This window comes from Carassius auratus, unplaced genomic scaffold (assembly GCF_003368295.1).
Source record: "Carassius auratus strain Wakin unplaced genomic scaffold, ASM336829v1 scaf_tig00020493, whole genome shotgun sequence".
NCBI lineage: Eukaryota > Metazoa > Chordata > Actinopteri > Cypriniformes > Cyprinidae > Carassius > Carassius auratus.
In genome coordinates this window covers 372,397-386,403 of record NW_020525031.1, presented here as the reverse complement: position 1 = coordinate 386,403, position 14,007 = coordinate 372,397, and the positions used below count along the sequence as shown (strand labels likewise).

Here is a 14,007-nt window from a genome sequence, read left to right as displayed (position 1 = left end):
AAAAGTACAAATATTCCATGTAGTCGCTTAATTAATATGGTCACAAACCTGAACAGAAAGTTTGAGGCATACAAATCATACCTTCAAAACAATATTCAAAAGCGGATGTAATAAAAATAAGCATATTAATTGCATATTAATATAATAGGTAAGTGTGTGCCCTGGTATGACCCCATGACCTGTTCACAAGTGAGAGAGACATAGAGGGCCGCTCTTGAGCTGGAGCTGGACTTTAAAACAGGAAATCTGTGAGTATTTCAAAGGATTACTAATCTGTCGTCCTCTACTTTCTCCACCTCTCTCTCGTTTGCTGCTGCTGGCGTACGACAGCAGCCTGTCCACAGTGGTAGCACACTTGATACTACCACCATATAAACATACAAATAGAGAGAAATAGCAAACTAACCACAAAAAAAACCCAACACCATCTGTATAAGACACAAGACAATATCATATGGACAGTAACAACCATACTCATACACACCGCTGTTCTTGATTTGATGTAAAGTGGCATACAACATAAACGTCCCTTTGCTGGACTGTATGTCTCTGTCTGAAGTATGCAGAAGCTTTAAGAAAACCAACAGGAGCAGAACATCCATAACTATTTCTGAAGCTCTCAACTGCATATCCCCTTCCTTTAGATGCACAGATAGACCATGGAAATTAATGGCTGATGAATTAATAATTAATGTTTATATAGTATAATTATATATATATATATATATATATATATATATATATATATATATATATATAATGAAACCTTTTTGAATTGTCTTCTTTTTAGAGCTTTTGTCAGCACATATTGGTATGTGCAATTATTTCAATTAATGAATCTAAAAATAATTTAATTATTTCAATGGTTAGTAAAATATACCAAACAATATGGCAGAGCAAAAGACCAACCAGCTCTGTGAGAGAAGAGACTGGCAGCAAACACACACTCATTAAATACATGCCCCCTCTTTTGCACCTGGAATCCAGGATGTGGCTTTAAGCATCAGAACAAAAATGGAGAGCAAGAGCGAGAGTGAGAGAGAGTGAGAGAGATGGGGTGATGGGGGAAGGGTGATGAGAGACATGGGAGGAAGAGTAAGCTGCTTATCAGGACCAAGAGCATTTAGAGCATCCAAACGAACAGGCAGTTCGTACAATCTCCCCTGCCCACCACTCTCTCTCTTTATAACCCCTCCCTGTCTTTTTCTGGGTGTCCTGTTATCCTGCAAAAACCCAAAGAGGAAGGCAGTGGAGCTGAATTTGGCTTCTTTAAAATACTGAACTAAAGATTAAACTTACGTCATGCATTATTCTGTATTCCGATTTCAATGTTAACTTTTTTCTTCTGTGGGCATTATTGGCACTGTTAACTGTTATTAAAGGGACAGTGTGGTCTAGTAGCCACTGCAGGTAAGGAAGGACCTCTGGTTGATGAGAACTAACAGGTGATTGCACTTACATGTGAGCCGTTGGACAGGTGAAAAGGAGCAGAGAAGGGCATTTGGGCAGTGAACTTGCATGGGAGCTGCGCTAAGGGGGTGTCTTGTATGCTGAAATTTGAGTTGAGGCTGAAAAGCTCTCATGCTATATTTTTGTTACTCGCACCGTGGAGCCGCTTCCTGAACTGTCTCCTTCATTCCCGCCACTTCAAGTTTAAGCTTTCCCACAGACAGTTCACATGAATAAGAAAATGATGTTGCCCTCGTGAGTCATTTAAAAACTATATGATTTTCTTTCTTCTGTGGAACATAAAAGGAGATATTTTGAAAAATATTAAATTTTTTGTCTATACAAACGAAGTTAATCGTATGGACACATTCTTCCAAATGTCTGTCTTTCGTGGAACAAAATAATGTATTAAAGTGAGCAAAAAACAAAAAAAAAACATTTTGGGGTGATCTATCACTTTAAAATCACTTTAAACACACTTTCCCCCTTTAATTTTAATATTTAATTTAAGTCGTCCACTAACAATGTCCAACAGTGAACATACAATAAATATTTCACCAAAAAAGAATTTTTACCTTTTTTGAAGGGTTGTGTGACACTGAAAATTTGAGCAATAGATGCTGAAAATTCACAGTAATAAATTACTTTTTAAAACAGAAACTGCTAATAGCAAAAATATTTCACAACATTGCCATTTTTACTTTGTTTTTAATCAAATAAATGCAGCTTTGATAAGTATAAGAAACTTCTTTCAAAAACATGAAAAATTATTGTAATCAATCCAAACTTTGACCTTTTGTGTGTGTTTGCATGTAACAATGAAACAAACAAATTAAATATAACAATTGCAATTGAAAGAAAGGCTATGAACTTCATATCACGACAGTGAATTCCCAGTGAAAAGCACTGTGACTGTGGGAATCCCCATAAGATATTGCACTTGAATAATTTAGTTATGTATGTTTAGTTAAAACAGAAGGATTAATGAGTATGTATTTCATTTATTTATTACATTTTTAGAATTAAATATGTTTTAGCTCTATTTATTTATTTATTATGATGTTTTATCATAAAAATGAAGTCACCATTAGGGCCATTTGTGTTCCCTTTGCTAAAATTTCTGATTTTTTTTTTCTTCTTCAAACAAAATGTATCTAAAAAGGCTGACACAAAGGCTAACTCAGAAAGACATTTATTCAGCCCCAAGGCCATACATTTACTTTAAACATCTCCACAATATTATTTTACTTCCTAGAAAGCACTGGTGTTTTTCACTTGAAATGTAAATCTAATGTGTATGCAATTCAGCAAGTGAATTTTACAGCCCCACAAAAACAGCTGACTCTGGAAGAATACACTGTCACTCGTTCATTAGTTCATGCTAATGAAACGAATGCTGTGATCTCTCATCTGGGTTGCACATTACGCCCTGTTGCCACTGCATTGTCACTTCTCTTACATTTAAATGCAAATTCTTCTATAAAAAGAAAGCGATGCTCTGATGGGACAGACATGAGGCAATGCCTGAGGGGGTCGTGTCCAAGGTCCTGATCGCATACGACTCGATTGGTCTCCTCTCTCTCATTTCCTTTCTTTCTCTTCCTGTTTCTCTCACATAAGCCTTAGGGAAGATCCCCTCCACTACAGAACTTCACAACACATCGAGCATTTCGCTACGAATGGGGCGCAGTCACACGTGCCTGTTCACTCGAGATGACAACGGGACAACTCTGAGGCTCTCATGGCTGATTTGGCAATGTCCAGTGAAAGTGCTACTGTGCCGAGATGTGGAGAAAGGATTTATGGACTTAAACGAAAGGTGTTTCATTTGGTCCGACCCCTACTGAGAAACAATAGCTAGGGGTGCTTCTCTTTCATTTAGGATTTCTCTCTCATCTCAGTGACCTTTGCATGGCGAGGTTAGGCTGCAGTGCGCACAAGCTCATGCAGACTCATATTGTTGCATGCCTCACTGCAGCCGTAGAGAAAAAAAGGCATTTTGTTTCCTCGATGCCACTATGAGCAAATTAAATCCTTGTAGTCTCAGATACAGGTGCCAACATCATAGAAACACAGGGACGCTGGTGTAGGGAGATTTAAATAAAAAATTAAGCCAAAAAGTATGTCACCACTTATTCATCCTCATGCCAAAAATGTATTTTTTTGCCCATACAATGAAACTCATAGAAGACAAATGTTCAAAATGTCTTCTTTTGTGTTTGACAGAAGAAATAAAGTCATACAGGTTTGGAACGCCAATAGGGTGAGTAAACTATGACAGAATTGTAATTTTTGGGGGGTGAACTGTCCCTTTAAGAATGGCTGCTGAGTGGATCAAATGTGACGCTCTCTGATGGGATACAAAGAGAGGCTGTGCGATGAGGAGGATTACAGAGTAATACCACATCATCAAACAGCAAAAAAAAGAAGGATTTTCACCTCAAAATGGAACCTGATTTTCAAATTGTTATATTTAAAGTACAAACCTTCCAGAAATTTCTGACTCTGGGACAGCAGTAAGACGCAAAATAGAGTGGCTGAAGTGAGTCACATGACAAAAGTCTAATGCTTGAGGCCAATGCCCCTTTGTGTGTGTGTGTGTGAGACTGACCCCAAACTTTTGAATGGTAGTACATTCTAAATAAAATATAAAATACAATACATTCACATTTTGATTTCTCATGTCTTTCTTTGAAATCACTTCCAATTATTTGAAACTCATCTTTACTATTTAATCTTTTACCCCACTCTACACTCTAAAGAAAAATAGTTCTAAACAGCACCAGAAAAGCTTGTAACAATATCAGAACCCTTTTTGTTCCTAAATAGAACCCTTTTAGGGTTCCATAATGAACCATGCTTTGAAAGTACTATATAGAAGCTTAATGGTGTTTATAAATAACCTTTTCAATTATGGTTTATTTTCATGAATATAATTGTATTTATATAATTAGTATTATTAATATTATGAGTATATATTATTTATTACTTTAGTTTTTTACCTCTATCTGCCTCGTCATATAATATCTTAGAGCATTTATTAGGGTTTTCATAAAAACAACAGCATGTTGTGTCAATTAGGTACTTTAATTTTATTTAATGACGTCAAATTGTAGCAAAAATGACAGTGATCTAACAACCGTTATTAGAAGAATACATTAATAAATGACAATTGACACTGAACAAAAATAAATATTTAAATAAGTAAAACAAATCTAGGAACAGAAAGTAGTTTACTTAAGATGAGGTTACAGTAAAATACTGTATTTTCACAGTCCTCTATGATGTCTGTAAGTCCATCATGTGTATTTTGGTGTGACTGAGTGACCGTTTCTCTCTGCAGATGATGAGGTTACAGGATGTGATATCACCTGAAATACACAATTGAGTTTAGAGTTAAAATGAGCCTCCTTCCAGTTGTTTATGTAAAATATGTTTATGGGGGTCAAAAATAGTATGTGAGCACTTCACAATATTATTTTTATGGATAAACCCCTTCATAGTCATGTACAGTATGATGCCTTTAAGTCCATCATATTTGGTGTGATTGAGTGCCAGTTTTAGTGGCAGTTGAGTGTCAGGTTGTGGGATATGATGCATCTGAAATACACAATTGAGTTTAGTTGTCCATTCGTTCATGTAAAAACAATTATGTCTATGAAGGCCAAAAGCAAAAATGGGCAGAATGCGAGATCTTTACAGTGTTAAAATCAAAAAAGTGATATAAACTCATGGGATAGCTTTAATATTTTTGTGACTGGGTATGTTTATGCATAAACCCAAGTAATAATTAAATTACATTTACATTTAATCATTTATTCAATCACCAAAGCAACTTACAAACGTGGGTAATAGAAGCAACCAAAATGACAAAAGAGTGACAATATATAAGTGTTCTGACAAGTCCCGGTTAATCTAACGAAGTAGGCTTCTTAATTATTTCTTTATTTAATTTTTTATAATAAATAAAGATAATAAAAGTAGATTATAAAATAGACAGAGCTAGTGTTCGAGGGTCAAGTTCTTATTTGTTTTTTATAATAATTAAAAAGAAAACAAGTAGTAGAATAGAAATAGAATTAATAGTTAGTGTTAAATTAAAGAAAAAATAAATTGTAGCAATATGTATTATAAATTCAATGTCTCTGTTACTTACTTAGTGGAGAAAAGAAGTATCCTCAATGTAACAGACCTGCTCAAACCTGCATGTGACCAAAAAACTAAAAAGAGAAAAGAACATGTTTGCTTGGAAACCAGTTACAATTTTAAAGTTAAATTTGTATTTTGATTAAAGAATGAAATGATTTACCTGTTAAGAGTGTGTTAGCAGTCTGTGTCGTTAGATGGCTGAGCTCCAGAAAATCAGCAATGAGGAGCTTTGACAGTTAGAATGCAGATTTCAAAAACAAAAAGATGGGAATAAAGAACCCTAAAATCTAACACAAGGAACCATTTCAGCGTAAAAGGGTTCTTCAGGATGCTATGATTCTAAATAGAATCGTTACTACACGCAAATAACTTTTAAAGAACCATCTTTTTTTTAAATAAAGGAACTTACCGTTAATGTTTGTACCTAAACCTAGAAGCTAGTTGTCCATGAATGTTCTTCAATCCCTTTTCAGTTCCAATTTCAAAGTCTCAAGAGAAAGAGAGAAAGAGCAATACTTACTAGGTCATGGTTGGTGGCGTTCGAGTCATCTTCAGGAAAAGGCTTGGAGACCCCCAAAGCAACACAGTTAGCAAAGATGGCCAGGAGAATAAAGATATCAAATGGTCTGGAGTCACAAGTTAAGGTAAACATGATCTTAATAGAGTGCCATTACATTCAACAGATATTATTTAGCAAGTTAGTAGTTGTTTTTACAACAGATAGTGGTAAACATTTTGAAAGCTTGACGTTTATCACTATTAGCTTTGTTTTCTTTCAGTGACTAATTGCAATGGATACTTCCACTCCACAAGGTGAAGGGCGGCCCTGCGGATGGGGTTGTTCAATTTAAGGCAGAAAAGAGCTCTGGGGGCACGTTGGACTTGGTTGGAGCCCTGGATCTGCTTCTTTACATGCTGACTCTTCTTCTTCTGTGTTCCAGTAGAGCTGGTGGTGGAGTTGAGCGTTTCCGTACGGTTCATCTTTGGCTGTTCATTTTCCACCCACTCGTCTTTCTCTTCCTCGTCGCCCTCATCGCCCTCTCCTCCTTCACCTCCCTCCTCTTCCTCCTCTTCCGCTTCACCACCACCCTCCTCTTCCTCGTTGGAGTACCCATTCCCTAAAGAGAGAGGTTTAGTCACTTAATAAAGGGTCATATGCCTGGATGACACAGCAAACAACCAGTCTCTGAACTGAAAGTAACTAATGCATTGCCAATAAGTAACAAGGATACATTAAATTGATCAAAAATACTAAAAGTTTCCGTTTCTATCAAATGGTGAACTTTTAAACTTTCTATTAATCAAAGAACCCTTAAAAAAATCGTGTCACGTTTTTAAACAAACATCACAGTTTTCACAAAAAATATTAAGTAGCACAACTGTTTCAACATTGATTATGTTTATTAAGCAACATATTGGAATAATTTCTGAAGAATCATGTTACAGTGAAGAAGAACTCCATTTTAACATATATTTAAATATAAACAGTTATTTTAAATTGTACTATATCACTGTTTTAGTGTATTTTTGATCAAATTGTATTTTTTTAACTAATAAGAACCAATAAAAAAATACATATAGCATTTCATATAAAGGTGAAACCCCAGAAAATATCCTGTTGCCTGCTTTGTCCTGAGATGTGATAAACATCAGATGAGAAAAGCTTTTCTTCAATGTTAATCAGATTATTCTTTTATTTATTAATTTATTTTTTGGTCATATCCAAAATCCTGCTCCACATTACATCAGTCCTGATTGGCTAGGAATGTGTTACAATTTTTCTTCATGTGTCGACAGAAATCACTGATTATTTTTCACCAAAGCTTAACAATAAGTATTTTTCCACTTACTTCTACTCCTGTTCAAATTTCTACTTGTTTATTTGCCCTAAAACAACAATAAAAAGTATCCCTTTGAATGCTTTGTATTTAAATGTTTAATTTATATTTAAATTAATAATTTGAAATGTATAATCTTAAATATATAATATAATATTTGTATTATTTAATTTACAATTAAAAAAAACTATTATTATACATTTTTTATACATGTAATTTTTCATCAAATCTTAAGATATAGAACCAGCCCAACGGGGCAAGTTACAATTCGGTCAACAGTTTGGTCAGATGCCCCGAAACTCTCCCCAGACTGCCCCAGGCCAGTCTCATCCTTATTGTTGAGCCATGGGTCTAACTCACAGCATTAACTATATGAAACTCGAATGACTCCGGTCATATTAAAGACGGTGAGGGAGATAAAGAAGACAAAGCTTTCTAATCTGCCACAGTCTCTGATGAAAAAGAGGCCTCTGTACTAGGTGAGGAGGACCACACAGTAACAGCTGTGACCTACTTCCCACTCTGAGAGGGGGTGCAGAGTGGGATTCTGGGCCAGCGGTTTCATATGTGAGTACCTGTGGATTTATGATGTTAGCCTCTAGCACAGCTAGCTGACAGCTAACAGAGAAAGTCATAGACAGGGTAGGGGTAAGAGAGAGATCGTGAGGACACTGTGAGACTGAAGGGAAACCTATTAGCCAGAGATAACAGCAATCAGTACGTTCACTGAACATTTCAAAAGGGCAGGCAGGAGAGAGAAATAAACTCCTGTGTGAGGTTTGTAAAGTGAGATGACTGCTGCACTGCGCTGATAAGGACACGCTCTAAATGGAAATTGAGGGGCCAATTTAGCACGTCATTAAAAGAAGGTATTATGAAAAATGAGTTTTTGTTTTGACTGCAGCTCTGTGTAACCCTCACTGGGATGCCTTACACAAGCCAAAAGGCCCTTTTTTTACTTTAAAGACAGATTTGTTGAGTTTTCAATCATGGCATTATTTTTGCTGTGTGTCCATATTTTCACACAGGGTTGAGTTTGAAATTTAAAGTTACGAAATTTACATAAACAAGCTTTATCAGTGTCTATTTCTGAACATACTGGATAAAAAAACTGACCTCAAAAGCAGGAACTGTTCATTTAATTTTCAAAAATCATTATTACCTTGCAGTATGGCATTATTTTTTTCAGTTGACGGCTAAAACACCAATTTAAGTGCTCTGCATATTGATATATTACATAGGATAATGCTTTTGTATATTATCTATATTTTATTTATTTTAATGAAATGACCTAAAGGATGTAGAAATGTGCAAAGAGACATATACAACAATTCTCATGTGCATGCTTGTTTCTAAAGCAGAAGGATTTGGTTCTTGTTCTAGGTAGGCAATAAAGATTAGACGACCATTTAATCAAACTTACTAAGAGCAGAATATACATTTGCTGTCTCCAGAGGCCCTGCATTACACTCTACTACGTGAATTAACCTGCAGCGCTGGGGTTACTTGCTATGATGGAAGTCAAATTATATCTGTAATTGTGGGTTGCCTGCAATCAGAAATTCATCATAAAGCGCATGTGCAGGCTGTGCTCTCAAAATGACCCTGTGGCGGTGAAACATCTGGTGCTGCAAACACGAAATCTAAATTGAAAAAATAAATTCATAGTTCGATCTCTACAGAGCTAATGGTTCAAAACCTTCATCTTTCATTATAATTAACATGTATAACATTTTGTGTTGCTGTAATTAGTACAACTGTCAATTATTCTGACAGATGAGGTGTAGTTTCCCTACTTCAACTATTATTTCACATGGTTAAAATAGTTAAAGTGTTCATTTTAACAAGTAGTAAATAGTGTAAAACAGTAAAAACCTGTTTATAGGATAAACTACCTCTCTCTCTCTCTCTCTCTCTCTCTGTGTGTGTGTGTGTGTAGCTATATATATATATATATATATATATATATATATATATATATATATATATATATATATAATGATTATATGAATTGAGTGATAAAATAAAACTTACTTTTTCCGTTCTCCTCATACATGTCGGAGATTGTCACTTATACGTATAATGATTTATATATGCAGAACCTGATTTTACCAAGTGAGACATGTTCCTGAGACAACATCTTTGTTGACCCTGGAACAACATTGTGATTAACCAATCAGATTTGAAGAACAAGTTTATAGATTTTGTGAAGTTTACGCTCACAATCACTGTTAGGTGCTTGTACATCAGTGTCATTCATCTATCATTTCCTCTGGTTTTAAGGATCACTCATGGTTAAGTTTAGGTTTAGGTGTAGGTATATGGTCAAGACTACATTTTTTGCGTAAAATGTTGTTCCAGGGTCAACAAAATATGTTGACCTAGGAACACATCTAACTCAGCAATATCAGGACGTGCATTTATATATATATATATATATATATATATATATATATATATATATATATATATATATATATATATATATATATATATATATATATATATATATATATATATATATATATATATATATATAATGATTATATGAATTAAGTAATAAAATAAAACTTACTTTTTCGGTTCTCCTCATACATGTCGGAGATTGTCACTTTGACCTCATTGGAGCAGAACGCATGATCCTCACGTTTGTTTCTTCACTCACATTTTTGAGACATATTTCCAAAATGAGCTTTTTCTTTGAAAGCAGCAAGTTTTCCAGTTGTTCAGTCCTGGACTTGTATCCAAAATTGCGTTCAGCCTCCTCCTAAATGATTTTCATTCTGAATCAATGGAGTTGTATTAAGATGGTTTGAAAACAACAGAAGCGTCTATTTATTTTCCGTTTTCTAAAAATTAACTTTGAGCACGTTAGGGACAAAAAATAAAAATTATAGACGTTAATAAATAAAGCGCATCCTCTGTTCTCCATCTATCTCCGCATTTAAGCCATCAATTCAGGATTAAAGACAAATGACTCGTTTAAAGGGACATGCAGCCTAGAAACTTATTAAAGGGAGGGATATTGGGCAAACGATTTTATGGAGCGTCGACAGAAAATGTGGGCGAGTCTTTTCTCATTTTCGAACGCAACGGATGTTTACACACACTGCTCACACACACACTCGCGGCTGCATGTAGGATAGCTATGCGAGCATGGCATTCCATTTATATTTAAATTTAAAGGTTCCGGATAACAAGGAGAAGGTATCTGGGGAGGAAAAAAATCCCTAAAATTTTTTTGGGCTGTCCATTCCAGATAATTGACTAAAATAAACAGTAAAATATGTACAGTACTTTTAGCTGTTTCCAAATTGGGGAAAAAAAAAATTCCTATCTGTACAATACATGTCATGAAATTAAGCAGTAATATTGTCATCATCATAAAAACCTGCAATGTACATTAATGATAACTAAAATAAGCAAAAAATTGAAAAATAAAAAAAGTTAAAATTCTAACAAATGTGATTTCTGGAACAGCATGCCTTATTAGACCTGTACAAAGATCTAGCATCATCTGTGGGAACAGAAATCAGCTTATCAAGCACAGTTATCCCTGGGGAAGAGGTTACCTGCACTTGTCGTACATTAAAATCAGCTTGAAGCTATTGTCTGCAAATGAATTCCTCCTGACATTCCCATGACTTTACTCTAAGTCTAAGTCGCTGTAATCTCCGCGCGCATGTCCTGCTTCAAAGATGTTTGATTCAAGGCAAGTTCAGGCACCTTTAAAAAAATAATATGAATGTTAATATGAACAAAAAATGCTGGGCTATCTTCAAAAAGCAAATAGTTTTTAATATTTTCCATCTTATGATGGTCTAAATAGACAGTGCTATCAGTTATTCACCATTCAGCACTGAGAGACACTTGTCACCCAGAGGGATACAGTACACTAACTGCAGAGTCAGTCTTTGTAACAGTGAGTAACAGCGGGTTAAGTGCACCAATGCCCCCCTTTGAACACACCATGATGTCCTTTTTGCTTCACTACTATTGATGTCCAAGTGCAAATTATCTTATTTTCTCAAGTCTTATGCCTATTCAGCTGTCAAGGTCACTCTTTCATAAACACTAACAAAACACATCTGAAAATAGTAAGAGGAAAAGTGTGAGAAAGTGTCTTGATTTTTTTTCATAATTTTTGGAATGATCTTAGCCTACTAATATATACTTACTGTACTATATAGAAACGGACAGAGGGATAAAATAGTCTACTGTAGACTGCTATGCACTACTGTAGTGAAGTAATTAAACAAATGCTTGTTAAAATGGACACATAAAAATGGACAGTTATTGCCCTCTAGTGGTTACACTCTCAGCTCTCAGTAGGATGACATCATAAAATATGTTAATAAAACAAAGTGCATGTGGATTTTGAAAGATTACCTCATAATCTGATAAAACGTCTAATGCATTTTACATAAATAAATAATTGTCTTGAACTGTTTAAATTCAAAGATTCTCATAAATGCCTAACATGTATTCAGCTTTAACTAATATGCATTCAGCTTTCACAAAATATTCCCTTAAATCACCGTTTTAATCATGTTTAGACCTTTCCTCATTTTTATTCTCATATGATATAATATAACATTTAATAACACAAGAAAATGATAAGTCTTTATTTACCTCATAGATATCTCTCATTGGAAACCCTTCTTCACATGATCTCGCCTCTTTATCTGCTATCATGTTCTGAAGAGATTAATTACTTTGATTTATCTCACTGTCTTCACTCAGCCTCTCTCTCTCTTGCTTTCTCTTTTTTATTTCTCCTTCAGTTTCTCTTTCTCTCTTCAGAGAGTGCCATGTTGTGCTCTGTTAGATTAAAGCTAGCTCAGATGAGATGAATGCATGTGACATTGGTATAAAAGCAAAGGGGTTTGGTTTTGCATTGCAATGTCAGTGATTTCACCTGCTGATTTTAACGTTAGATTTGCTGACCTATTCTTGAGAATTGCAGCTCAAATATTGAGCCCATATATTACAGTATAGTATTAAAGTGAGTATAGAAAAGAATCATCCCCTTTGAAATAATCACATTTTGTGCTTTGCAGCCAGAAATTAAGATTGACACCGTTTTTGTTTTATCCAGTTGTATTTACTCAGTGCAACTTATAACATCGAAATTAAAGATATAACACCAACATATCAAAAAAAAAAAAAAAAAAAAAAAAAAAGGAAAAAGGATGACCCCCCTCCTAAATGACTCAATCAGGTGTATGTTATCACCTTCTCAGTGGCACACAAAACCATTTGACTTTCAGCTGTGATGAGCTGTGGTCATTTTGATTAGCTCAGCATGAAAAGAGCTCTCCTGGAGCATTTCAGTTTTTGGTAGAGCAACTGAAGCAAACATTCAACTATGGGTGGCAAGGCACTGTCAAAAGATCTCCGGGATAAAGTTCTGGAAAGGCACAAGTCAGGAGATGGATAGAAAAAAAAATTAAATGGCTTTATCAATGTAAGCACAGTGAAGTCTATTATTAAGAAGTGGAAGGTACAGTATTTGGTATGACCCTCCCTGGATCAGGCCGTCACTCCAAACTGGATGAAAGAGCCAAGAGAAAACTGATCAGTGAGTCAACCAAGAGACATATAGCAACTCTGAACCAGTTGCAGGAATGTATGACAAAGAGTGGTCATTGTGTGCATGTGACAACAATATCACAAATTCTCCAGAAATGTGGCTTGTATGGGAGGGTTGCAAGAAAACATTTACTTTGTAATTTGTGAGAAGCAATAAAGTTGCTGGTTTACAAGGTTTTTTGATTGAATCCAATAAGGGTCAGTTTGACCTGGAACATAACTGGGTTGTATATTCAGATACTGACTCTAACACAAGTGCTAGTAGCGTGAAAGTATAATCAACTATGGGCTTAATTGTGTGCTTAAATCTGAGTGATGTGTTGTTGATGAGTATGTTAGTGCGATTTTATTTGTTCCTATGTACAGTCTACTGTATACTCAGAGGTGCACTGGAATTGCAGTAAGCAGGCACTCCTGTACTAAAACTGAGTCATATAGTCAGCACTTTCTTACTCCATTGACTTTAACGACCAGTCAAGCACATACACGCTTCCACACAACTGTGGCATAGCAACAGGCGTTCCATCATCCCATCTGAATGTTTTGTTAAATAATCTATCCAAAGATGATGTCTTGCTTGGGGAGGGTGGTGCTAACGAGTTGCATGCGCTACTGGCACTGTTTCCAAGATACCAACACAGTTTCCTTGGTAACCAAAGATAGCACATGGATAAAGTGTGCGCGGTAGTTAATGACGCTTACGACACTTCGTCCTTTTTTCATCCAAAACAGTTGTGTAATAATGGCGGGCGAATCTTTAAGAACAACAATACTGTTTATGCCGTGTTTTGCAACACACGTCTGTCTATCTTGGTACTGGAACAGAGCTGAGATCGTCTTTGCGCCGACGTCATAGCGAACTGTAAAAAGTGAACGTATTCCGCTGATGTCAGCTGAAACAGACCCATTCAATCAACGAGAGGCTGCTGCAGCGAGCAGACCACCAAGAGTGTCACCCACCTACAGGCTCATCGACGTA

At 35.5% G+C, this 14,007-nt stretch overlaps 1 protein-coding gene across 1 annotated transcript in view; it reads right to left on the bottom strand.

Moving 5' to 3' along the window:
- LOC113076440 (voltage-dependent L-type calcium channel subunit alpha-1D-like) overlaps positions 1 to 10,379 on the bottom strand; it is a 36,390-nt gene extending 26,011 nt beyond the window's left edge. The window contains exons 1-3 of the mRNA XM_026249097.1: positions 10,012 to 10,379; positions 6,398 to 6,716; positions 6,119 to 6,224 (exon numbers count right to left, since the gene is read on the bottom strand). Coding sequence (XP_026104882.1) covers positions 6,119 to 6,224; positions 6,398 to 6,716; positions 10,012 to 10,033 — 447 coding nt within the window. The 5' untranslated portion in view covers positions 10,034 to 10,379. The remainder of the gene's footprint in view (positions 1 to 6,118; positions 6,225 to 6,397; positions 6,717 to 10,011) is intronic.
- Positions 10,380 to 14,007: the final 3,628 nt, after the last annotated feature.